This window comes from Apaloderma vittatum, unplaced genomic scaffold, assembly GCF_000703405.1.
Source record: "Apaloderma vittatum isolate BGI_N311 unplaced genomic scaffold, ASM70340v1 scaffold3339, whole genome shotgun sequence".
Lineage (NCBI taxonomy): Eukaryota > Metazoa > Chordata > Aves > Trogoniformes > Trogonidae > Apaloderma > Apaloderma vittatum.
The window spans coordinates 107085-134263 of NW_009736017.1; the positions used below are offsets into that span (position 1 = coordinate 107085).

Below are 27179 nucleotides of genomic sequence, written 5' to 3' on the forward strand. Positions count from 1 at the left end.
TGATTAGATAAAGGGAGAACGGAGACTGGAGAAAATTTATCCTCTCAGCAGAATTTGCCATAATTACATGCAGGAGGAGGAATTAGCTATTATTCTACTGTTAAATTCCTCAAGTGGCCAAAAGGAACACTCTTGCATAATCTGCTTTTTTGATCTAGTCTATGCAAAATGAAGATCCTCTTCAAGAAAAATGGAGATGTGGCCGATGAAGCTCTATAAACCTGTTAATTTTTCTCCCCAAAGGTTAGACAGTGGAAGGATATATTGGGAATGCCTTACTAGCACTTCCTCAGTAGCCCACTAGCTTCCGTTTAATGGAAGTTTTCATTTCAAGAAGTAAAATAATTGAATTTTACACATGCATTCATCCCTGTCAAGTTGCATTATAAGAAGCCTCTAAATCTCACATGCTATTCTTGTAAGGCAACCCCCGTTCAATAGTTCATTGCTAGCATAACCTGAACTCTGTCCTGTCACAAAAGCAACCACACTGCTGTGAATCAAATTATTGTATTTTTACCAACACAACAGGCCTTCCCTGACTGCGAGCTTTTGTTTAAGCGTGGGACTCATGGCTTGGAGCACTACTTGCTCATTGCTACCTAATTTGAGTAGAGATTGTACTAATAAGATGAAATAATAACTCAGCAAAGACACAAATGACTCATTAACACAAACAGGGAATAGACTACGCAGCCTAATGAGAAGGGGGGATTGCCCCTAACATTGCTGAGTGCAGTGAAACAGCAGCAGTGAAATTGTGATTGGTTGGCACCGCTCGCCCATGGGCTAACAGCTGAGTTAGGTAACAGAGGAACTCTGAGCACCGCTACACAAGCAGAAAACTTCTCAGTGTGCCTCTTTCCCAAAAAATCAGAGACTGTTACATAATTATTTGAATTAGCAATACGAAATGGAATCAAAGGAAAAGGAAACAAAAGCAAGAAGCTATGAAAAGGGACAGCTTATCTGAAAGATAATTATATGCAGTTAAAAAGGGTAAGAAAAAAAGCACTGCATTTAGTATGTCTCAGGATTAGCAATGATCTTTCCTTAAATGCAGTTTGTTCTGCTAATTCTCCACATTTCTTTTATTATAGATGTTGCAAACATGACGGCTTTATGGTTCATGACTGGGTGGGTGATCTTAGCTCCAGCACTACTACAAGCCATCCAGTCTGCTGAGATGGCCTCACTGTAATTTGAACTGCTAAAATAATCACTAATTAAAACATAAAAAAGAAAACAAGGAAAAAGAAAATATGAAGTACTAGTAGGGGCCCAGAAAAATCTCTCAAGCTGTGAGAGCTGTAACACTGTCTTCTCCTCTTTGTTTCCTGCAGCCTTCCATGTAACCCTTTCGTTGGCCAGCAATGACAGTTGTCTGCTGGAGCTGCCCAGTTTGTCCAACAGCACATTTGACTGTGAATGCAGAGAGCTCCCCTTCATGCTCACTGGAAAAGTGTAAATGGGGGGAACCAGAAAATTAACATATAGGCAAATTTTAGAGGAAATGACTCTTACAGACCTGAGTGATTAATAGGCAGGTGCACAGTCAGGAGAGCTGCAGATCAGTAACACTATGCAATAACACTTTCAGCAGATGTAAAATATAGCTTTAATGGATGCTATTCCAGAGAAAGCAGCTGTATTCAAGAACTGGTTGCAGAGGTGGAAATTCAATTAAAGGCCTTGAGACAACCACAGCTCTATCTATATATCTGCCATAACTGACGGGTAACGGGCATCTGGGTCACTGTCTGGGAGTTCATCCCTAGAAATGTCTTTATTTATGCTGTACATACCAACAGCCCAGATACAGCAAATACTTTCATGTAATATAATTTTTAGATATTCTAATTTACATCTTTAAGGTGGAGGCAGACAGCAGCCTTTAAAGGTTGTTGCAATACATAGTTATGCATTACTGGATGGTAGTTCCTCAAGTTTTCTGAAAATGTCAATTGAAAAGTCTGTTGTCTGACTGCTGGAGGTATTGCTGGCTGACAGACTAAAAGATATCTACATTTTTTATAGGTTGGTGAATGATAAAGATCTATGGGATAAAAATAAGTATGGATACATCATAAGAACAAGTATGGGTACGTCACTGGTTTTCTCCAAAGCAGTATTACAGAATGCTTGCAGAGCCATTATCTGTAAAAATCAGAATAAATGGCCTAGGAAAATCATTGACTGACATGAATGTCATGAGGTCATCAGATACAGCTTACTAAACATCATTTTTTATTTAATAAATAAGCTATCTCATTAGCTTCAGTTTGTCCTCAAACAAATCTTCATTAACTAACCACTTCTGCCAAGTATGGCAAACAGCTCGGGCTTGATTGTTGTGGGGAGTCATCAGGGACTGAGCCAGAGAAATCACAGTGTAAATACAAGGCTAGGAGAAGACATGCCAATTGCCTTCAACATCAGCAAGTATTACAATATAGATTCAATGGAGACAGAATCAGAAATCTGCAGTGAGAGTAAAGATGAATCAAAGTGCATAAAGTTAGAAGTTCTTTACAAAACCACATTTTAAGCAGGTAAGCTGATAAGAATCAGCAAAGCAGCTGAAGTGAGTAGCTAAAAGTGAATAGCGGAAAGCTGATTGGCAGATGACTTGTGCATTGGCAGCACATGAAGCATTTGCAGATCTTGTTCTACAAAATTGTTTAATGATATTACCACTTTTGCAATATGAACTTCCTTTTACTTAGGCTCATTTAAGAAACACAACACTTTTCCCTATTTGACTTCATAACTTACTGCACTTTAAGGCAGATGTATGCTAATTTGGATTTTGCAAAATCTCTGCAAACTGCTCCAGTAGAAAGATACCCGCTTTTTCCTGCTACATCATCAAAAAGCAAATGTGCCAGTTTTATTTTACAAGTGAAATGTTTTTCATAACAATATGAAAGAGCTAGATACTGCTGACAGATTGAATTAATAATTTCCCTGGGCTTCTTTTTCTCTCCCAAGAAGCATAATGTCATGCTCCCATATCAATTATAGACTTTTTGGGAGAAAAAAACAGAAGTACAAGATGACGCCACATGATGCCAATGCAGCCAGTACGTTTCAGTACCAGACACTGACAATGCCTCAAGCCCCAAATAAATTAGTATCATGTTGCAAGTGAGAAAAAGAAAAGTGGGTTTTGAACCAAGAAGCCTAGACCAGGTGGGTGTGCCTAATCCTGCACCCATGACTAATGTCCCATGTTCCCAATTACTCCACTGATGTTGTTTGATAACCACACTGTTTATTTTTGGAGATTAATGACAGTAATTGGCAATATTTTGCAATTACACGGGTTCTGGCTTGGGATGAAAAGACTTTCTTCCTTGTGTTTCTGCATGGGCATTGGCCAGAATGATACCCTAAAAGGGTCCCTGACTCCTCTCCACGCATGCTGAAGAGGCAGCCATCTGGAGATGGAGTAAGCCTTCCCCTCCTTATCAGCAGCAGCTGGGCAAAGTTAGGGTTTTTTTCACCACTTCTGCAAAGGTGGTGCAAAGGACACACATGTACCAAACTTAACATGATGAGCAGGAGAAAACACAGATGGTTTGCCAGAAGTGCACTTGACTGTAATACAAATAGAAATAATCTCTTTAAAGGAGTCATGCTAGTTTTGCAATGGGTGGTCTTCTTTTATCCTAATTTAGCACATGTATATGAAATATGGTGGCTGTGGTCAATTTACAATACGATATTATGGATAACAGATGCAAGACACCTTGTATTTCTGCATCTCATTCTGCTGAGCATGATCTTGCTAACTGTGTGAGTGGAAGGAAAGACACAGCTGCCCCTTCTGTCTCTTCTATTTATAAACGTGACAGAAACCATCTTAACATTGGGTAAAAATCAGTTTTTCTTGTGCTGCAAATTTGTCTGCCACTACAGCATAGGGAAAGTGTAAATATTTACCTCACTGACATTTCCCAGGATCTCATCTTTTCTAGCAACTTAATGAAAAAAACCCCAGCATTTGAAAAGATTTGCCAAAAGTTATGTTTTGCAAGCCATTTCTCTATTATTCTCTAGGATCTGGTTGCACAATTTAAGCTTTTGACAGAAAAAGGACTCAAAACGTTTATATTTGTAACTTCTAAAAAAATACCATAAACTACATCCCAACAGATTCATGCTCCTGACCCAGACTTTTCTGGTTGTAAATGCACCTGCAGTGAAATAGAGGAGCCAGATGTTTGAGTGACATTAGGCATATGGAAATTATGAGCTGATTTTATGGTGCTGGCAGCTGAGGACACTCAGCACCTTTTACACTTAGAACCTCGAGCAAAGTTTGCAGGAAAAGAAAGATCTGTCTCACTTTTGCAGCTGAACAGGCTGCTCTGATCTGCAATATTGTACTTAAAATATTAAAAAAAATGTATCTGCAAAACAGATGAGGGAAAGCATTACCCTTCACTTGATGTAATTCCAGCACTGCTGCTGTGGTCCCACGAAATCCCACAGCTACTTAAACTTTCTATCCGGTGCCTACTCTTATCTGTCATGTTCATTGTTTTCCATTCGCTAGTTTTGCCAGCCTTTTGAACTCAATAAAGGGATTTCAGATACCATTAATTTGATGACCATATCATATCCCTCTCTATCTCCTGCTTGCAGGGAAACTGGAGACTCATCAGTACCACAAAACATGTTCTAAAATAAGTATCAAAATCTGACTATACTGAGAGATCAAACAGCAATAAAACGTGCTACATAGCACACCATCTCCATCTAGTCTGCACACCAAGTCATATGTGAAGAAGGAATAAAGAGAAGACAAAGCATTTTGGAAAAACTCAGGTTAAAAACTCTATGCATCTATTTCTCACCATCAACTACTCACACAGGAAAAGGTGTTACTATTTACGTTTTGTTGAAATGAATCATCTTTGAGGTTCAGGATACACTTCTGTTTTACAAAACTATTCTGAACTCATTTTGCTACTCAAAATCAGTTTCTTCCTTGTCCTTCTCCCTCCTCTTTTGTCACTTCTCACTTTTGTCTTAACTATCAAACTCTGCCCTAAAGTGAAGCAAATTACATTGAACTGGAAAAATAGTATAATATTATAAGTAAAAACTGCTTTGATTCCTAATTATTTACAGATATATGCTTTCTCCATTGGTGTCTGTCACCCGTAGGGTGAGATATTATATTTTATTAAATTAAAAAAACCCAGCCACATACTTTCAGGCTCAGCATCCCTTCACCCTCTCGCTGTTACTCAACCATCCTACCCAAGCTCACAGAACATAAGACATATCTTTGGACGCAGCTCAAGTCTTCTCAACTAACTTAGCTCTACATATTCTCCATAAGTGACATATATGCTTAGACTTTCAGTAAGCGTTGACGGGAACAGGAAAAGGATCTCAGAACTGCAGCACATATTTAAAGTCCAGAAAGGGGGATGACTGGGAAAGTAAATCAGATTACAGGAGGGTGTTCTCATTCATAATGACATGTGTAATCTGTGGAAGTACATGACACCAGAACAGATGTTCATGTGCTGCAGAGTCTGTGTAGACAGGGAGTGACTGCTCAAGCATTAGCCCCGCAGGAAGCTGATGAGAAGTTAAACACAACCACCCATTTACACAAAACGACACTGAACACTTTTGCGTGAACGTGATGCAGCTTTTCAGCTGGGTAAAGTCCTAGAGGAAGATTTGAGAAGGGTGAATGCCTGTATTGGAAATCTTAATTGATGATCTTCCTCCATATTTGTCTCCCTTTTTCTGAAAAGAAAATAAGCATTTTGATCCTAGCTGTGTATCACTTTTTATAAGATATAACTTCCCCACAGCAGCATCCCAAAGGATGACATAAAGTGACGTGCATAAGCACAGAGCCATCTCCCTTGAACTGGCTTCACCTACATCAGAGCATGCAGCCTTGCAAACCTCACTACCAGAGCTCCCAGCACATATGAAAGGGTTCCCCTCACCCCATCTCCATCTCTCTGAATACCTTCTTCCCTTGCTTCCTCCTTTTTTTTTTTTTTTCTCTAAAAAAAAGGAGGCAAATGGTAAAATGTCAGATGACAGTTCAGGGAACTGTGTGAGATAAAGCAGTGTAAGGCCATGCCACCAGGTAACAGCTAATTCTGTCACTTGGGTGTAAACTACCCTTTATGCAAAATGGAAAGCAGCAGATTTTATCAGGACTTCCTGAGGCAGTCAGATCAGGATTCCTAGTTCCTGGATGGATTGGGTTTTATCCATAGCTTGTTTATTTTTGGCCTACTAAGATCCTGGGGTTTTTTTCTGCCACAGGTGTAAATCGTTTTATTTGACTCTTAAGAAAGCTTAGGAGAAAATAATTTAAAGAAATTGAGTGCAAGGAATTTCAAAACAGAAATAGCCTGCTTTGTTTAAACAAAGAGTCTCCTAGCATTTAATTTGTTATACTATTACAATGTTCTGACTTCCATCTAGGCCTTCCCAGAGGGATACAGATCTACATTTCAGTTTAGCTAAAGACAGAATTAATTTGAAAAATCATTACAGCAAAGAGAATGGTTATCAAGCCACCATCGTCTTGACTGTGCAGAGACAAGAGTAGGTGTGTTTCTCAATAGAACAAGCAAGAGATCTGTTACAGTAGAGGGTTCTGTGATGTTATTTATCCTTTTTTCCCTCTCCTCTGATAGCTTAGCTCAAATCCCTGATCAAAGCAACTAGGAATTGTTCTGCTTAGATGGCTTACTGCATTTTAAATGGCATGCAATTTAGCACTCTCCCATCTGACCAAAGCCAAATTCAGTAAGGGAAAACAATTTCTAAAGCCCAATACATCCACTTACCCCTGGAGAGGCCAGACAAAGGTTGTGGCATTAGAACAGATTACTAGCATCTGCCTACAGTGTGCATTTGAGAAAAAGGAGTATTAGACTCTGATGGCAGCTAGACTGTCCCTCTTTGCAAAATAACATTAGGCACTTTCCAGATCCCCGTAGTTAAGTTGCCTTGTGCTTTGTTATTGAGCATTGTAAGAATGAGTGCAGTAAGATCAGTGTAACAGCAAGAAATAAAAAGAGTAAATCACATCGCTGTGATACTTCAGAGCTTCTGCAATTTTTATTAATGTCCAGATTTCTTCGCTGCCACGATTCCTTTGAGTTTATCTGTGGTATTACTAAAGAAAAAAAGGCAGTCTCTGTTTCAAAAAGTGCTTAATAATATACACACCCCGCAGTTCACCATAGCTTTAAAGAGCCAATTACTGTAAGCTGCTGCGTAAACACGTATTTAGGAAACACAAAGATATGCAATTATTTACTGGATCTAGTACCTAATGCATCATATCTGAGCTCTGAAATGGGAGTTACTGACATAATGAAATACAACAGCTCCAAACGAATTGCTCCAATACAAGAGGGGCCTTGCAGAGCTGTACTCATTAAACCAACTTATTAAAAAGATTTACTTAGCTTTTTGAAAATCCAAAATCACTCAGTCACTAAGGACAACCAAAAGATTCTGGTTTGTCTTAAGGGAATGCTGTACAACATGCTGCAGGTGAGTTGCACCACATTGCTGAGGACTGGACAGTAGCAGACATTAAAAAGAACAACCTGTGTTATTTTTACACATTGGATGTATTAAGCATAGCCCCTTCAGGGAAGAGGCCTAAGTCTTGCTTCCCAAAAGACAATTGTAGTTAAAAGCCACCACACAAATCTATTTTAGGAAAATGGCAGGAATTATTACTGAAAATGTGATCGCATTATATACATTGGAGCGTGTCTTCAGCTTACTGATTCAGCTCATTTCTGTCACTGCCATCATGAAAACATTGCATTGGAAATAAGCCAGAACAAGGAAAAGATTCTAGTCTTTGTTGTATTTCTCCATAAAGTGAATATTGAATTATTTGCCCTTCATTTGTTATTGGCATCTCAGCTAAGGTACAATGTATCCCTAATACTCAGAGTTCTATTGTTTTAGAACAATGCCCATTCCCTAGAACAACATTTTGGATAAAGATTTTACCATCCTCTCACAATTTGCAAGCGGAAATGTACTGTCACTTTATTTAATATTCTGCTGTGCATTCTACCCATTAGCTTGCAATTACAAGCTGCCACTGCTATGGGAAACCTGCTTCCTTGAGGTGTGATTCCAGGCATATTTCAAAGGGGGTTGGTTCTTACTCCAGCCTCCAAGTCAGAAAACGTTGTCCCCAGAAATGCACATATACCAAGCTGCCAGGTCAGAGCTCCTGAAGTCACAGCAGCCTGGCCCAGCACCTCACTGTTAGGACACACACCAGCTAAACTGCTGCCTCTACCTGAGGTAGACCTGTCAGCCAGCCCAAGCTTGACAGCAAGGGCAGTCTTGCCTTGCAGCGTTGAGCCAAAGAGATGGTTGATTTAGCTGCTGCTTCTTGGATTGTGGCAAAACCACTGAGGTTCTGTGTTTTATAGGCTTAAAAACCAGTAAATTCTCAGCTAATGAGACTTGAGGCATGCAGTGCTCAGTCAACACAGCAACCTTCAAATTACTGTTTTGCTTGTAATACTCTCCTGTACATTTGTTACAGTAAATCAAGTGATACTTTGTCTCAGCTAGGTGCTGGACATTCAGGTGCTTTAATCTGCTCAGGCACGCATGGCTTGCAGGCTCCATCAGGGGTACTTACAAAAAGTACATCCACACCAGCAGGAGTGGGGTGCAGAACCGTGGGACCAAGGTTGTCTCAGTGCCTTAGTACTCCAGGGGGTCTTCATCTACCTGGGGCTCTGGACACTCCTACAACAATCTCCAGCAAGTGGTGCATTTGATAACACACGCCTCGTCTGAAGCAAAAGCATAGCTCAAATCCAAACATGACCTGTACTCCTTTAAGGAGAACTATATAAGTCTGATCACCTGCAATGGTTATCAATATAGTGTGTGCTGTATAATAAACGAAAACTAATTAATGTCAGAATAAATTTAGGCACATTCCATGTAGACATACGCAAAGAGCTCCCATATGATTTTTCATCCCTGTAAAGAAATTGAGAATAGAAAATAATGAAAAATTACATTTAATGTAACTAATTACAGCATCCTTTTTAGTTTTGCTGCTACTAGATGAACAACCTTGTTAAAATTCTTTTCATAGAATTATATAGATTTCTCTTAAGAGATCTTCTTCTCCCAAAAAATGATATTTTGCAAGGACCTAGCACTTTCTTGAAGTGCTGAGAGGGAAAGTGGACTTGTGATAGAAACCAAAGTCACCAAGCCCCAGAGGGAACGCCAGAGATTGTCTCTCTCCAGGTCTGGGCAACGTCTCAGATAGGATGAAACAGTTTAAATTCAATATTCATAATCACAGAGAGACAAGAGGCAGCACCACCAGGGAGGCTGATGAAAAACTTATCTAATACAGTCCACTACTTGACATCACTTAAATTGCAAACCAGCTGTAACTACTAAGTATTTTTAAAGTAGGAGCCTGTGTAATATTTATTCCAGTAATCCCAGTCTTTCAGACCACTAAGTTCCGTGAGTCTTCAGGACACACAGACTTTATATCCAGAAGGTAGGATCAAATTTATCAAACTTATTTCAATTCCTGTTCTCATTTGGCATAAAACTACACCACCTGTAAACCGAGCTAGTGCAACTTGCCAAATGTTTGAGTAGCTTTTCCATGACTGACTCTTTCTCACAGCTCAGTCCTGGTCCTTCTTGAGCCCTGATTACCAGAAAAATTTCCATGAGTGCCTTGCATCATGCTTTAAGTCAGTTAGAAATGTTCCAGTGAGAGCTCTGTCCTGAGTATCTCTCATTAAAAACTTCCACTGGCTTCATACACAAGGGTTTTTTTTGGTGTGATATCATTCATAAAGCTGACTTCTGGGATAGACAAAACGAAACTTGCTGTAGCTACAGTCAGATGCCTCTGAAATTGGAAACAGTGTTCTCCTCCAAGGTCAGCTCCTCATTAGTAAAGGAAAATATTTTTAAGTGCTGGTTTAAGCAATTTGATAGTGCATCCAGAGGCAGGCTGCATTTCAGGATTGCTCAAGGAAACAGAGGAAATGAACCATGTAAATTCTTTGTCAAACAGTTTTCTGCACTCTTCAAATCTATTTTAAGATTGAACATCTGCATGAAAGCCTTAGCTTAGTTATATTTCTTCAGACCTTCTGCAGAAATATCTTTATTTTGGTACAGATCCAGAAACCAATCTTAGCTTCAACTGGAAATCAAATTTGAAATCCTAATTCTTTGTTTCTTTTCAACAGAACAGCCTCTGAAAGGACAGCTTTGAGGAGTCCAAAAGGGCTTGGACACAGCTGGCATACAGTCAGTTACAGCTTCCTTCTCCACAGGATTTGATTTTATTTTCTGCCTTGCTCAAGTCTATTTTTAAAGTTGTTTGCATTTTTCTTTCATTTTTTTTCTTTTCTTTTTTTAATTGGTTAGGCAGCCCCTTAGAGATGTTCTACAGAATACCTGACCTCTCACAGTCAGATGTTCCAATGAACAGAAAGAAAACAGCTTGCTCAGCTGAAGCACCATAATTAGCATATACTGTGGTAACTCTCAGTCCTTCTCTAACCTGCTGGCTACACAGCGTGATTTCCTTGGTATTTTTTTGTGTTTTGCTTTTAAGCATAAGTGTAATATTACTGTAAATCACCAGATGGCATTGCTGCAGATAACTTGAAAATTCCTGTTTATCTGACTGTATAGAGGATAGATATTAAGAAAATACTATTGGAGTCTAGTGAAGTTTTTCTGATGTTACTATTTGAGCTCTGTTACAGAGATGTCATTTTCAAATTAAACATATCCAATTTCAGTTATGTATCCACATGTGCTAATGCCTGAGCCCTCACAATGTCATAAGGTTTGTTTGCAGCAAAGGAACGTGCACAGCTGCACAGGCATGGTTTAGAAACATACACACAAAAAATGTGGGAGAAAGATGTTCTTTAGAGTACTTTAAAATTTCATTGCTTCCTAATTACTGTATTCTTTAAGCTCATTGAAATGATTTACAGACTTTTAGAACTGTTAAAAGGCTACCTATTTAGTGACCGAGTCTATTGGCTGAAGAGTTTCAGCTACAATGGTTGTTGCAGCTGCAAATAACCTGGGATCAAATTATGTAATAACTCACAGCTCATTAAATTCTTCTGAAAAGACCAAATTACATGGATGTTAATTTTTAGTGCAGGTATATAACGTATGCCAGCACATCAGAATTGCTGTAGCTCCCAGCCTGCACAGTCCTGCTCCCAGGGTCGGTGCCTCCAAGTGTATGACTGACACTGAGCAAGCAAATAGGAGGGTGAATGGACCTTCTCAACTGCTTAGCTTTCAAGGCATGAAGAAGTTGTGACACGGCACTTACTTCTATCTCCAGATAAAGTGGTGAGATTGTATTTTCTTTGTTTCAAAACCTTTCATTTAAAAACAAGGATAAAACATCATTTCACATACAAGATTGCCTTATGAACAAAGTACTCGCCTCCCAAATACATGCAGAAACTTCACTTTGGTGAGGTTAGGATTTTTTTTTTCCCCACTCACAGTACTACATTTTGTCTCACTGATGACAACAGCTTTGTGTCTACACTCCTCACTTTCACACCTGGGCTCAGTTTCAGCCAGATACAGTCCCCACAGCATTGCCGTGATAGCATCAACACCAGCACAGGCTGAAGAGGCCACCAGTTTGTCAGTGACCCGCTGTTGAGCTAGCATGTTAGCACTGGGTTTAGATTTAGGCTGAGCACAGCCTCAGGAACTGAACATCTATGCCACTAGAGATGTATTTCTAATTTCAGAAGTAAACTGCCAACACCAAACTGCCAAAAGGAAACTAAAACCTGAGGCTGCAACCACTGTAGCATTAGGCTAGCAGGCAGAGGTGAGTGTCATTGTTGTGGTTAGTGCTTGTTTAGTACTTTTATCCAGATGCCCTGGAAACATGTGGGTCAATGCTCTGGAGGAATAATTTTGAATCCAGTGGACAGACAGCTCTCTTGCCTTATCCATCATCATCAAGTTGGCATTCTTCTGGGCTTCCAACAGTCGGAGAAATTCCCAGTACCAGTGTATGAAGACAGCTTTGTGCATTAGTGAATGAAAAGCAGGTCCCTGGAGGAGTTGCTAATGTTGATGAAAAGAACCTTGCCTGGCTGAACAGGCAAAGGTGTTTTTGGGGCAGGAGGACAGCTATCACATTTGGGGATGTTAAATCTGTAGTTTAGGTCATAACTGTGCTGTTATCTCCCACAAAAGCATTTGAAAAATCACCTCAGTGGAGGTCAGTCTAAGGTACTTCACATCTGTCTAGCTGTTGGGCCATTTCCCATTTTATTGAAGCAGGTATTAATAGAAACCATCAATGATACACTTCACGTTATTTCTCTTCTGTGAGCCAGTCACAGGCAAGAGCAAGGTAGTCAATATAGATACTTTTGGATGGAATTAGCTCTAATCCTCATTAAATGGACAGTGGCATAGAAGTCAGGTAGTAAAAGAGACAAGCTGTCTGAAATGCTACCAGTGCAAATTAAAACATGAAAAAGATAACTCAGTAACATTCCCAGAGCAGATAATAGATACCTACAGCAGTCTTTAAATGCTTCTATGGATGTCCAGAGAGAGGGCTGCAAATCATTCTTCTCTCTGCATTTTAAGGGCTGACTAGAGAAGCAGTAACCCAAGATAGACTTGCTGGATTACATTTTTCAATAACATAGCTTTATTCGTATGATTTTTTTAATAAAGCCAGCTTCCCAGAGAAAAGACCAGGCCTCTGTTTGTTGTTGTACTACAAAAAAAGGAGCATAAACAAGACAGAGTTTACAATAATGGCTTTCCTCTTTTGGGTTTTCCAGTGTTTTTGGCTGATCTATAATGCCATTTACACACCATCATCCTCAACCAGAGATACCATTTTTCTAAGTGACAGAAACAAGCTCTTATATAAAGATAATTAAAAAATAAATAGTTATCCTCTTCTATATTAACGAATACAGTTATTTTGAAAAAGGAGAAGTGCTAACAAAGCCATTGTCAAAGAACTGAAAAACCACTCTGAGATATCCAAGTCGGTCTAACAAAGGCAAATGCACACTGAAAAATCCCTGAAAACTCCCACCCTTCAGCTTTTGCCTCAGAATAAATTTCACACAAACTAATACCGTAAAATGAAGTAACACACACCCTATGTAAATCCTGTCTTTGTGGTGTGGGGCAAAAACCCGTATGCATGCAAGAACTACTCCTACAGCAGAAATGAATACTATTCCTCAAGGGTTAGTGATTTAGATGAGAACTGTTCTGCAACATTTGTTAAAAATGCTTTGATGCTTTGTGATGTACTGCCAGTGCATTTCCAAGAGTACTTAAACTTGATATTTTTAGAAAAATCCATTAAATAAACTGGACAATTTTGGTAAAAGGATTGCATGTGTCGTTTTATGACATAAACCAATTGACAAGTGGCTTTAAAAAAGACTGGAGTGAGAGCTAAGGAACTTACAAGGCATAAAAAAACTGCACCTGTGAGATAACACACAAAAAGGCAAAAGTTTAGAGTACAGAAAACAGAAAATAAAGAACCAGGAAAACAGATAGTAGGTACAGTGAAATACTTATAATGGTCAATATTAGTCATGAATATGAATAGTAAATGAAGCTCATATAAACTAGTGGAATGGATGCAGAGAAATCAAAAGAAAGAGGCCTTCTCTCATCCTCCCACAGGGAAGAGCACACACACGTAATGGCTCCTGTTTCCTGTTTTCCTGAATGAGATTTGGATTTTGGTTCCTGGCTTGTTTCTTCTTCCCCTTCAGCTCTAATTTTGGTGACAGAATGTGGAGTTCATGAACGTTATTTCCAAAAGTAAAGCAACCTCAAACATTAAAAGGGAGGTTTCGAAGTCTCACATGTAGACCTAAACCTCTTCCTTTTGCAAGGCTTGGATAGTTTGAACTGCAGAAGGAATAAGAGTAGAATATGAACACGCATGTTTTGACCTGTAGACATCACCTTTTCTTCATCCCCACCTCTGAGATATGGCCTAGAGAGCTGTAAAAGTCTCTCTGAACCATTAAAAATCACATCCAACAACTTGTAGCTTTTAGAAAAGACAAAGATACCTCCTCTTTCCAGAAAAATTCAGCAGAGGGACCTTCCTCTGCTGGTAAAAGACAGCAGAACTGCTAACCCAGAGCCTTCTTGTTCAGCCTTGCCAAACAGTGTTTGTTCTTTTGGGGAGGAGAGCAAAAGGAGACATGACTTTGGTTGGACTTCCCTTCTATGTGCTTTTACCTCCAAATAAATTAGCTTAGATGTAGGAATTAATCACGACTGCATCAGCCTTGTTCTGTGCACGGTTTTAGGCTGATTAGTCTGTCTAGCTCCTTGGCCAAACACAGACTCTCTTACAGGTTTGATGTCTGACAGAGAAGACCTCATCACTGATCTGATGGAGCTGCACAGAAAAGTATCTTCCCTTTCCACCACCCCTCTGGATTTCCCTTTTTACTCACCAGTACTGCTCTGGATGGTCCTCACTGTGGTGGTTGTACGTGGAGGAGATGAGGACCGCAGTGATATGCACTCATCATCCTGGGAACAGCCCTTCTCAATGGCTCTGACGTAGCTGTGGCTCCTCATGCGGAAGCAGCCTGGCATGGGCAGATCCAGAGCCTCCACTGCTTGAGATTCCAGTTCACTAAACACCGACTCGCAGACAGATTCGAACTGACCATTCACCTCCATCTCGCTCACCTGCAGGCAAAGACTGGGCAAGTTCAGTACATCCCATGCACCAGCCTACCCTGTACAAACACAAGCTACAGTGGCACAATGGCCAACAGCTGTTAAAAAGTCCCTTCACACATGAAGAACAGGTGAATGGCACACAAACACATCACATTTTACAAAGCAAAAGTTTTAGGGGAAAAAAATAATCATAGAATCATAGAACAGTTTTGGCTGTAAGAGACCTTCAAGATCATCAAGTCGAACCTTCGTCCTAGCCCTAACAACACCGCTAAACCATGTCCCTCAGCACAACATCCACTCGTCTCTTAAACAGCTCCAGGGACGGTGACTCAACCACCTCCCTGGGCAGCCTGTTCCAATGCCTGACAACCCTCTCAGTAAAGAAATTCTTTCTAATATCGAATCTGAACCTCCCCTGGTGCAACTTAAGGCCATTTCTCCTTGTCCTATCACTCACCACTAGGGAGAATAGACCAGCCCCCACCTCGCTACAACCTCCTTTCAAGTAGTTGTAGAGAGTCATAAGGTCTCCCCTCAGTCTGCTAAACCGAAGTCCCAAAAGGGGAGACTGAGGCTTTAGGTAGAGATTCAGGAGAGTTTATACTCTTTGTACTTGCTGAGACTGGTGGGAATCTGGGAGTCCTCATAGCAGCACCTGCTTTATCTTACGTTGAGTCCATAGCAGAGGTTGAACCTCTAGCCCTTATGACCACTGCACTGAAAACCAAAAATCACTCTTTCTTTGGACAGTGAGAAGAATGATGAAAAAGAAGACAGGCTTAACCCCAGCACACAATCAGCGCAAGCCACAGACAAACACAGTGATAAACCCAAGGGTTTGGGAGGTTTGAGGGTAGAAGAGGTAACCAACAGTTGGGAAGGGGAGGCTGATAAGGGAACCAGCTTTGCTGCAGAGGAAAAATGTATAACTACATCTCTGGGCTGACTCCTTTGGTTGTGAGAGAGGCAAGGGAATTCTTAGACCCTTTGTGGAGCAGACACTAGGTGGTGACAAAGACTTGCACTCATAGAGGGTTAAAGAACATTCAAAAAACGTGCGACTTTGCTGCAGGTATTACAAACCCTGAAACCATTTATCTTGGCTTAATTAGCAATGGATGCTCATGTTTCTAAACTGAGAATAGAGCCCTGAGCTTGGCATTAAAGCACAATCATTATCACTACAGGAAACATGCACACGGAAATCATCACTGGAGAATTTTATTAGTTTTCAAGCATGCAAAAGCCAAGATTGCACGAGAAAATAAGGCTATGTTAAGGTGGTAGAAAAAAAACCATTGGAAATTCTTTTCCAGGATTTTTACCATGGAAAACATTGTGCTGAGTATTTGTACATATAAATGGAAAGGGAAATTTTGAAAAGCAGAACATATCTTTTCAAAACGAAACTGCTTAAAAGATCATGGAAAACTAGTGGATAGAACATCATAAAGAACATCCTACAGTCATATCCCCAAATAAATATCTCTGAATTAATGCTTTTAAAAACATACACCTACTTCTTTGTATTGGCAAATAACATTCACACTTTGGCAGACAGCTTTGTGTAAGTGTTAGGTGCCCTGCTACGTAAGTAATCTAACCTGATGTTCATATAGTTGCCTCTGAAAACTGGACTTCAGTGCTGTTTCCTCCTAGATACATCCTGACCCTCCTTCTAGAGGAACAGCCCATACCCTGTGCGAAGTGCCTCACTATAAAATACACCAGCAAATACTCTGAGGTTGCAATGTCCAAACATCGAATATTGCAGAAATTCAGACTACAGTTCCATTCTGAATAGCACATGTATTTGTTACAGCCACAGCTGAAGTCCTGGCATCAGTGATGTCATGCGCTTTTTTTGACATTGCAATGATGTAATATGTGAATAATAAAGGGCCAGTACCTGGCACCACAAATCCTGCCCTGCTGCACTTCAGGACTAATGTAAGAAAATTCTTTTATTCAAGTGATTTATTCAAATGACCCACCTAAGCAAACAGGCCAAGAATCATACCAAGGAGCTAGAGGATTTAGCAGGTGAACTGCTAGCCCATTGACCCGTGGAGTGCTGGCACTTCTGCATATTTTCCAGATTTGTCCCTCACCAATTCAACTGTACAAGTATATATGCAAAGATGGGCTATTTTATGATGCCAAAACTCATAAACTGAATGTGTCACTAAGGTATTTAGGTTTTTTACAGTTCAGAATAAGCATTAAGAGATCTTACAGAATTTCAGGGCTTATAATACTGTTGCACTCAATACATATACTGCGAGATTTCTACTATATAGGTGAAAATTTCAGATGTGTATAGGGTTAAGAATGTATACAGTAGAATAAAGAAAATAATAAAATACCAATAAAATAGTGAAATTCCAATACTACAGACTTCATTTTTTGTTAGCATCTCACTTAGCATGTGACCATGTTCTATTTTTGGAATGGATTTCAGGTTCTAAGCACAAGATCCTTAAGAGAACCCTGTTTAAAGATACTGTTGATGAGCGCCTACTATTGGTGATAAGAAAATAAAGAAAAATAAAAGAAAAATAAAAAATGAGGCTGCTCCTTCAAACAATTTGCATGTTGTGCCACTCATCCATTTGCAAAGGGCAGGTTATGGTATTACCAAGCGTTACCCTCTAAGAACCAAGACTGTGCGGAAACATTCCCGTTTTTGTAAAAACGTTTTGAAAAACATGTGGCATGCAACAGCCTGATTCCACTTAAAGCAAAATCAAATTTCTTTCATTGCAAGGTCACAGCCAGTGCTCAGCATGGCAGCTGCTCTCCAGGCTGCTGCGGGTGTGTGTCACTCACCTGACTGATGGTGCTCATGGCTCTCATGTAGCTCTCGTTGCGGGAGCGAAACTTGGGGGATGTCAGCAGCCCTGCAGGGTCCAGGCTGTCCAGGCTCCTGTTGATGGAGACTTCGCTCACTGCCCTCAGGTAACTGTGGCTCCGGATCTGAAGTTTTGGTGAATGTTCACTGGATATCCTGGAAGGATTGGGAGGAAAGAAAAAAAAATTAAAAAATAAATAAACAGATATTACATCAAATCTAAATGGCCTCACCAGGCGTGGGATAAAGAAAGGAGAGGATGACTTGTAAGATTGCCAGCATGGACCTAAATACATCAGCTAAACATCCACATCTTGAAACAGAGTTGGTAGGGATCGTAGAGGCTCTATTCCTCTAAAAGGTTGCTCCTCTGCAAAAACCTGGTACTGATCAGACCTGCTGGTGCTGTGACTCTGGCACTCATGTATGGACCTTTGTACTGGGGCTGCTTCTTGTGGAGCTTTCAAGGATGTAGGGGTAAATAGGGTATGCAGATCATACAAAACATTCAAATGCACTCATTATACACCTTAAGCTGGGAAATCATTCCAAGAACTGGGGTCACTTGATAAGGTTTGATGTGCTTTAAACTTTGTTTTATTCCTGCATTAAGCGGAAAGTTGAGAAAACATAGGCTAGGGAATAAGCTTTATATAACTTGATGTCAGATTAGAAGTTTAAAACACATAGTTATATTTCTGAAGTGATAACATTTCCCAGATTTCCAATACAAGTGACAGGTAAGATGTACAAGTAGTCAGAAACAAACCAAAACATTTCCACAGGTAATATGCTTAAACTGCAGTAGTCCTGCCATATGTGCTTAGAGTCAACTAGCAAAGGTTATAACCTGTAGCTGCAATCCACCTGTCCTCTGAAAATGTTGGCTAAGCACTGTCCTCATAATCTGATGTGAATCACAAAAAGCGATCCATGTCGTGCCTCTTATGCTATATAATTTGCTTGGATATTTCTTTTTAAGCAATCAATGGTTATAGTATTGGAAAGGTGATTCTTTAATATCTTTATTGGGATATCTTTAATATTCTCCAAGTATTATGAATGAAAAAAAAATACTAACTACATTTTCTGTTTATAAATGTAAATCTCACATTAATCTTTGCAGATGTATGAAAAAAAATTGTAACCTAATTACAGGCTTAATCTCAGTTCCCTTGTCTTCAGAAATACATACACAACTGACCTGAAAGAAGAGAATCCATTTCACGTCTAATTCCTCAAGCATTTGCAGATATTTTGTATTCAAGTAGCTAATGATGGTAATTAGTATGAGCAATTTCCCAGTGGCAAGCACAATTCTGGTAACTGTCAATGTATTTTAGGAGGACAATTCCATTGTGTAATTGCTCACCTAAGTAGTTCAGAAACTGGGTCTGTTTCTGAATGGTACAATATAATAATAAAATCTAGGTCATCTCCACAAGACCATATTCTCTGGATGCTAATTACCTGCCTAATAAAAATACGTAAACTTAGGCTAATTATTCAGTGTTCCTGTTACAAGATGATAAAGCCTTTGCTTGCCATTTTCACTGTCTGTATGGTACAATACTTGCAGCAATCATATTCACATACTTTGACTCTTTATGCCATTTGATTCCACATGACAAAAGTAGAAATCTTTTTAGACATCATAATTAGTGGTATTTCATACTCAAAAAAAGGAAGAGAAAATAATGAAAAATGATAATTACTTGCAGTTAGCTGTAACATTTTGATAACTAACATTAACCATGGAACTCTTGGAAGAAAATTTCCTGTCTGTTATTTGATAAAAAAATAAAGAAATAAAATTTTTTAAAAAGAGATAAAATAGAATGAATAATTCAACAGACAATTTTTCAGATGTGTATGAGCATCTTCACCATCCTGCAGATCTGTAAAGTGATGAGCATTGCCTGAAATGTGTTTCTTAAGTTAATTCAAAATGTATTTTATGAATATGTTGTGAACAGTTTGCTGCCAATATGTGACATGCAAAATTCAAATATGCTTGATTAGCTGCCAGTTAGTCAAATACGTCACCTGGGGCTCTCACTGTTCACTGATGAGCTGAGCTCACAAGAACACTGCAGCACATCACCAAATTCAGGGCACAGATATTGCAAGACAGAAATTTGCAAGTAATGAGGCAAGTGCCCTTTAGAGATCGGAACCAGTATGACAAGATGGAGGTACCCACAGCAGCAAGATTTTGCTGTGGCAGCCAGAGTACAGGTCAGATCAGATGCTCCAAGTGTCATGGAAACCCACCACAAAAGGTATAGAAATTAATTTTCTGTATGCATTAGTATTGCATAGCAATACTTCCCCAACTCTGCCTGAAACAAGGGCATCCATCCGTGAGAGTAAATGTTGTTTCAGATGTGGGTGATCAGTACAGCTGCCTTCTTTCTTTTTCTGACACGTTTTGTTCCTGACTATACGACTGGCCAGTTTGACACATACCTAGAACGATATTTTACAGGTGGCCAGTTATCTTAGCCTGCACATACTTCCCATCTGGTGTACAAAACAGACTACAATATCGGCAGCTGTTGGAGGAGGTGGGTCCTTGCTTACTGATTGCTACAATCACTGTTCCACTAGATACAGTAACATGGGGGAAAATAAAAAAAGGAAGAAAAAGGATTTAAAGCATAGTCAAAGAAACCTCAGAAGATTTGCATTTATAATGGTTACTGCTGCTCTTACAGCTGTGTAATAAATTGTCACTGTATTCTACAGTACACTTTAATGAACAGCTAAAATGCCACTGGAAATTTTGAATATATTCCATTTAGGAATAAATCTGGCTATGTATGAAAGGGGGAGATCTGAATGTCTAATTTATTTTCCCAGAGTTACTATTACCAGTAATCTGTAAATAAGAATATTATTTCAAGGTCCTTTCCAACCTCTAACATTCTGTGATTCTGTGACTGTGATTCTGTGATTCTTTCTTAAGGGTTCCACTCCACTATCTATTTATTCTGCATTACCTAAACTTCTGTTTGTGCCATCACAATTTCCACAACTAAGTATGACAGACAAGGGACTGAGTGAGACTTTGGGCCAGCTCTGTGGCCAATACAAAACGGTCTTTTAGTGCTGCTCACTGCATTGGATGTAGTAATTGGCAGAAGGAGGATGTGAATTATTAAAGATCTTGAATGAGCTCCTCAAGCATGCCACACCACCGTGTGACACCCATAGTCACACCCTGGTGTGACAAGGCACAAGCACTGAATAATAGTCCTGAATTCAATGTTGGGGCCCTTTCAGAGGAGCTTATATACAGCCCATCCTTACTGCTGTGGTAAAAGAGATTTTTGTCCGGGAGGCTTCTAGTTCTTTGTGGATACACGATGTGATGGTGTTGGTTGAAGCAGCACTTGGTGAGCTTGCCGCAGGCATGGAGAGCCAGGCATGTTTTGGGGCTGAGGCATCCCCTAAGGCAACATGCTGCATTCGCAGGTGGCAGGCCCCCAAACTGGCTGCACCATCCTTTTTCCCCACACTGCTGCCCTTGCCCCAGGCCTCACCCCAGAGGACGGGAGCATGGCCACAACAGCAACATGCCGACAGTGCACAGGGCAAGAGTAATAGAATAGCCCTGCTAGATGTGTTTTCCAAGAACCAGAGCAGGAGACATCAGGAGAAGAAGACAGCTTTGTGTTTCTGCGGCTCTGCTGGCCACTGTTGTGGATGTCCCAAGGGGGACACACTGTGACTCAGGGAAGACTGAGGTACTCACCCTATGAGTGTAAAACACTACTGAAAGCCTGTGAGGGGCTCTGAGAGTCAGGAGAGTGTTCATTTAAGCAGAAAATGTGTTTTAGCAAAACATCTAAACAGAAGATTATGTAGGTGTGTAAAGGAAATCTTTAAGCTACCTTTGCATACTGCCCTTTGGTTTCTTCTCTGTATGTTTCAGACACAACGAGGCTGGTTCTCCCCCATCATTTATTTCAAATGAAGAAATTAAAAGATTTCAAATGCACACACTTAATCACCCTTTCCACTGCTGCTACATACGTGTTAAGAAATACTTTTAACCCACTGTAACATATGTGCTTGTATTTACATGGTCTTGATTCAGATGGAAACCCATTTTGGTCCCTAATTTGTGTAACTGACTATTTGCAGAGTAAGGAGCTGATTAAGTAAGCATGATAGGAGCTAGACTAGAGGTTTAGAGGAGCTTTGCTAGAGGTTTGCACAGGGAGGTCTGAGACAGAGGCAGTCTCAGACTTGTGCCTGGCTCAGATGATGGTCTAGGTTGAACAAAGGGGGAAGGAAAGCTATACACGATCTTTAGATACTGTCTTGTAATTTCTGACGTATATGCTGGCCATAATAATGTATTAAAGGGTTTAAAATGCATTATTAGCATATTAAATTCAAATAGCTTTGAACATATCCCTGGAAGAGCTCCTCCGCCTTCAAAATGTCTTTCAAATGCCAAAGAGAAGGTAGGCAACAGTGATTTACAAGAACAGGCAATTTTAATTTTGAATATTTCCTTTTAATTTAAGAAAGCACAATGCACTCTGTTGTATGTGTGCTCTTTTTTTGAAAGACACTTTCATTTATTACATTTAATTTCTGAATGAAAAAGAGTAATGATGGCCATTTTTTCCCCCTGTAGGCCAGACACAATATGTTCCAATGAAAAGTAGTTCTAAGACTGTATTGTCTTCTGCAAGTTTGGCATTCAGATTCAGAGCACAAGGTGCAGTGTTGTGCCAGATGGGTACTGTGCTCTGCCAACAGAAAATGACAAAGCAGAACAGAAAGTCCAGAACCATATCCTGAATACTTCTGGAAACCAGTAGGGGAATGTGCTAGAATTTACCTTTGACCAAACAGAAAGCCTTCAGCATCACACCACACGCAACCCACAACCAAGCAAAAATCACCACTATTGCTAAGTATCCTAGCTCTCATTTTTGTAGCCTACAATGGATAGTTCAGTTCCCTGGGGCTTAATTATCCTTGACTGAATGCCCCACCTCTGGCATGGCTGATGGGCATATCCAACGTACATTTCTGTGCTTCATTTTATTTGCATTTTAGTGTTGCTGGAAGGTAGAAAAATCCAGTGCAGTCTGACACAGGGCAAACACTGAAGGATATCAGGGATGCATATGTACAGAACAAAGTCATTCAAGTGTATCTGGCTGATCCTGGTCATGACACGGGTCACCAGGCTGGGTAATTTGATCATGTTGGCATCTACATTCTGCTGTTTTTTCAGTGCAAAGAACACAAATCTGTCATGCTACCGGTGGAGACAACAGCAGCACAGAAACAGTTTTGAGCATTCTCATTCTTACTTTTCTGGATTTTGGTGATCTTTTTCTAGTTTTGGTTATAATCAAGAGAACCTCCTCATGGGGATTTCCTACCTTGAAGCTAAAAAAATCATAAAACATCTCTTCAAGTCCTTAATGTACTGCTAAAGTGTCAAACACGAGAAAGAAAAACCTAAAACTTGGAGACAGCCAGAAAAAATTTATCTGCTGAAGAGCAATTCAATGTTATCGGCACAAAACTGGCATTTGCTTCCTTTTGTATTATAAAAGATGCCACTACCGGACTACAAATTGCCCTCACTGCATGGACCAGCCAACACACACCACAAAACCACATGGGATATACCTGTATCACAGGGTTTGTCACACAGTGAGAGAGGCAGAAACTGCAGTAGGGTTTATTTGTCTGTCTGACTTTTCAGATACTGGTAGGGCTGCAGAGGACAGCATTTAAAAAAATAAATAAATTCAGAAGTCCAGGCAGTTTGGTGTCATGCAGCTCTCAAATGCATCTATCTCCATCTATCGTGGGTTTTTTTGAGTAAGCACATGGTGTCCTGCCAGAGAGCTCCTGTTTAATAGAGGGCAGCAGGAACTGGATCAACACTTTTCAGTAGCAAATGCTTCTAAAAAGCCCAGTCTCTTTCAAAACTCTCCCCATCTGGCTACTGCCAGCTTCAGAATCAGCCATGGAACCTCTTTTTTGTCATTTTATTACAAACCTGCTTTCCTCTCAAAGGACATAGAAGCTTTGGTTTGTTTATATTTTCTTTTAAGGATGTGGAAGTATTGAGGTTGTATGGTCCTGTTTAAGAGCAATCTTTAATTGTTAAAATGTGTGCAAACAAGGCTGACTACTGCAAAAAAAGTCACTTATACATTGAAACAAAGCTTCCTCTTTATCTCAAAGTGCTGTATACAATAAAAAAATCCACCCACAAACAGGCTAATGAGTTGAAGGAACATTTCCCATGCCATTGACATGTTGTATCTTCTGCCTGCTTTTTAGACATGGTGAAAGAACAGAGCATAGCACGGAAGGAGCACATAATGCTATATGCAACTGAGCTGGTAAGAGAAGCAGATGGAAGATGATGCAGGCATTATACAATTCTCTTTAATCAGAAAGCTGGTCCACATGCTGGTGCTGATTCCCATGTGGGGGTGTGTGTGTGGGGAATAGTTATGAGCACTCTTCTGTTCCACCCTGGAGAGTGAAAAGAGATGCTGAGATGTAGCAACAGTTCAACCCAGACGAACCAGCTCAACCCTGTGATGCCAGGGTAAGCTGTTTCTGTATAAAAACACACATTTTTTGTTTACACTAGGAGAGAAATCCATCCTCTCTTGTAACACCTAGGAGGGTAAGTTGTAAGATTGTTGAGAGTGCCCAGCTTGAGAAGAGTAGCTTTCCTCTCAGAAGACCCTCTGAGGACAGCTGTTTGCCTTAACGTCCCCTCTATTGCCAACCTTACTGAGTACAGCTTAAACGGGTTTTTGGGGGTCCTTGCTTAGGAAAAGATGTCTAAACCTAGACCACATGTGTGACACAAGGCTCTCGCCTTTCTCAGCACAAGTCTCCTTTGGGCTGGCACTAATAATTGCAGGAATGAGGTGCTGCTCACCAGCAGAGAGATATATTTACCTAAGCTGGAAAAGCTCTTGCCGTGTATCAGATACAGAACTATGAAAGAACACTGCCTGAAGGCGTGAGCAGGGCTCCTGCCTGGAGCCCTTTGGTTCCTGCTGCAGTGAGGATGAATCCTTTGCTGCTCTCCCTGTAAAAGCCCTCCACCACTGCTTTGATGAGCTCTTTTTGCCAGCACAAAAGTCAAACCCTCCTTCCTGCAGAAGATACTCCTTCAGCCCCCCTTGCCGAGGCCAGGCTCACCCACCTGATCTCACATCACTTTACATTCTCGGTTATTTTGGTGCCACCTGTTCCCACTAGTGAGACTCAGAAGTCATTCACAGTCTGCTCAGATAAAACTCTTATTTCAGTAATACAAGCATTCTGGTCTGCCTGCCAGCCAGCCACCTGTGAGCATGCATGTAAGGGCAAGCCCTCCAAGCAGGAGGGAAGGAGATGTCTTCAGGTCCACTCAGGCACAGCTCTTGGCATTGGACATGGACTGCTTCACTGCCACTTCAGTAATTGCTGCTGTTCTCACAAGTGAGTCAAATCAGATTGTCATTTTCCTTCTCTCAGGTGTCTGGTAGCATACTCAAAACATTCTCTCGCACATCTGCAGATCTGCACTTCCTGATGCATTAGTGATGAGAAGCTTGAATCTCTTAGTCTGTTCTGATATTAAGCTTACTCATACTCTGAATACTGACAGACAGCTTTTTTTTCAACCACAGGATATCTGGGATCAATATATTCCCCACTGTAGTCCTTACACTACTCTACAGAAAAACACCTCCTCCACAAACTCAGATCTCACCTGCTTAATTTATTTTTCAGGTCTCCCCATTCATACATTAAAACTTTGATTAATTTTGCCAGCAGAAAAAAAATGGGGAATTATAGATCTTCGCCAAACTGCAGGAGGAAAGCAGTTACTTTTCAGGAATGTCACCTGGCTGTGTGCTGAGCTGGCTGCACAACCAGCCCTCCCTGCTCAGCACTGCGATTTATGCAGGAGCTCTGGCTTCTTCCTGGGAGTGGGAGGAGAGCGCTCCATCTCAGCTAAAAGGCGTTGTCTGGGCAGATTTCCCGTAACTGAAAATCCTCCTGTGCTACTCCAAGTTAGAATATTGGGCAGTATTCATCTACAAATAACATTTTCTAAGTAAATACTAAAAATGTATTTGCTGTTGTATGTCACTGCAGTGTTTATTTAAGAGAAGTCTTTCCTGACATACTGCACTGCGTTTTCAGCGTTCAGTGTCCTCAATTCCACAACGACCTGAAACCAAGGCATGGTCATAGAATCATAGAATCACAGAATCATAGTATGTGTTGGGTTGGAAGGGACCTTAAAGGTCATCTAGTCCAACTCCCTGCAGTGACTAGGGACATCTTTAACTAGATCAGGTTGCTCAGAGCCCCATCAAGCCTGACCTTGAATGCCTTCAGGGATGGAGTCTCCACCACCTCTCTGGGCAACTTGTTCCAGTGTTTCACCATCCTCACAGTAAAGAACTTCCTAATGTCTAATCTAAATCTAACCTGATCTAGTTTAAAACCATCACCCCTTGTCCTATTGCTACACATCTTTGTAAACAGTCCCTCCCCAGTCTTCCTGTAGGCCCCCTTCAGGTATCAGAAGGCTGCTCTAAGGTCTCCCTGGAGACTTCTCTTCTCCTGCCCCAATACACTGTACGACCATGAGCCTGCAAGCGCTCCCACGTGCCTGCTTCTGAGTCACCTAGTTCAAAGACATTTCCAAACATCCAGGCTGTATGTATAAACATCTCTCAGTGAGATTAGGAACATGTCTGAGTTTTGCAAGTCAACACTTACTCTAAAACCTTAAAAAAGCAGTCACCTGCATTTTCCAAGAATGCATTTTACATACGCAGCATTTTTTCACTTCCTATTCAGTCTTCTTACATTTCAAAAGTTTCACTTATCCACTAAAAAATAAAAAAAAAGCTGATTCAACACCAATTGTACAGATGTGCAACACAAACCAAACTGCTGGAGAAACTCTGAAAAGCACGTACATTTTAACACAGTGAGGAGGGTAAGCTAGTAACTCTGCAAGGGAGAAGGGAAAACTCCCAAATCCAACTAAAGCAAGGGGCTGAGCTCACCTTCTTAAACCTCTGAGTAGCAGCACTACCTCCAGATGAATGACTGAGAAAGAATGGTTCCATACAGGGCAAAAGCATGCTACCTCACAAATGCTGTATCTCACCTACTGTGGGCATGCATTATTTCTTGATAACACCTTCAAATTTTTGACCTGGCCTGTAATATATGCTGGTCATGACTGAATTTTCTCTCCTCTTCTCTCTTGATGACTTCATTTTGAAAGATAATGTGTGTACTCTTACGAAGTGGCTATTTCAGTATCCTCTATTTTAGCTGGTTTGCATTTGAAGAACACCGAGCAGTTTAAAATGTTGGAAGACTGTTTTTCCTTCTTTTCTAAGCAAGTACTTCTAAATTACTACTCTCCAGACACCTGGGAGGTGGTGATTTAAAATGGCATCCAGCTACTCCTGATGCCACAGGGGTTGGGATGGGAGTGATAAGACAGAGCAGTGACCTC

General features: G+C 40.5%; 1 protein-coding gene across 1 annotated transcript in view; it reads right to left on the reverse strand.

The window, feature by feature from the left end:
- DLGAP1 (discs, large (Drosophila) homolog-associated protein 1) overlaps nt 1-27179 on the reverse strand; it is a gene marked incomplete at its 5' end in the record, with an annotated part of 125480 nt that overhangs the window by 79527 nt on the left and 18774 nt on the right. The window contains 2 exons of the mRNA XM_009876826.1: nt 14550-14790; nt 17617-17794. Of these exons, the coding sequence (XP_009875128.1) occupies nt 14550-14790; nt 17617-17794 (419 nt within the window). The remainder of the gene's footprint in view (nt 1-14549; nt 14791-17616; nt 17795-27179) is intronic.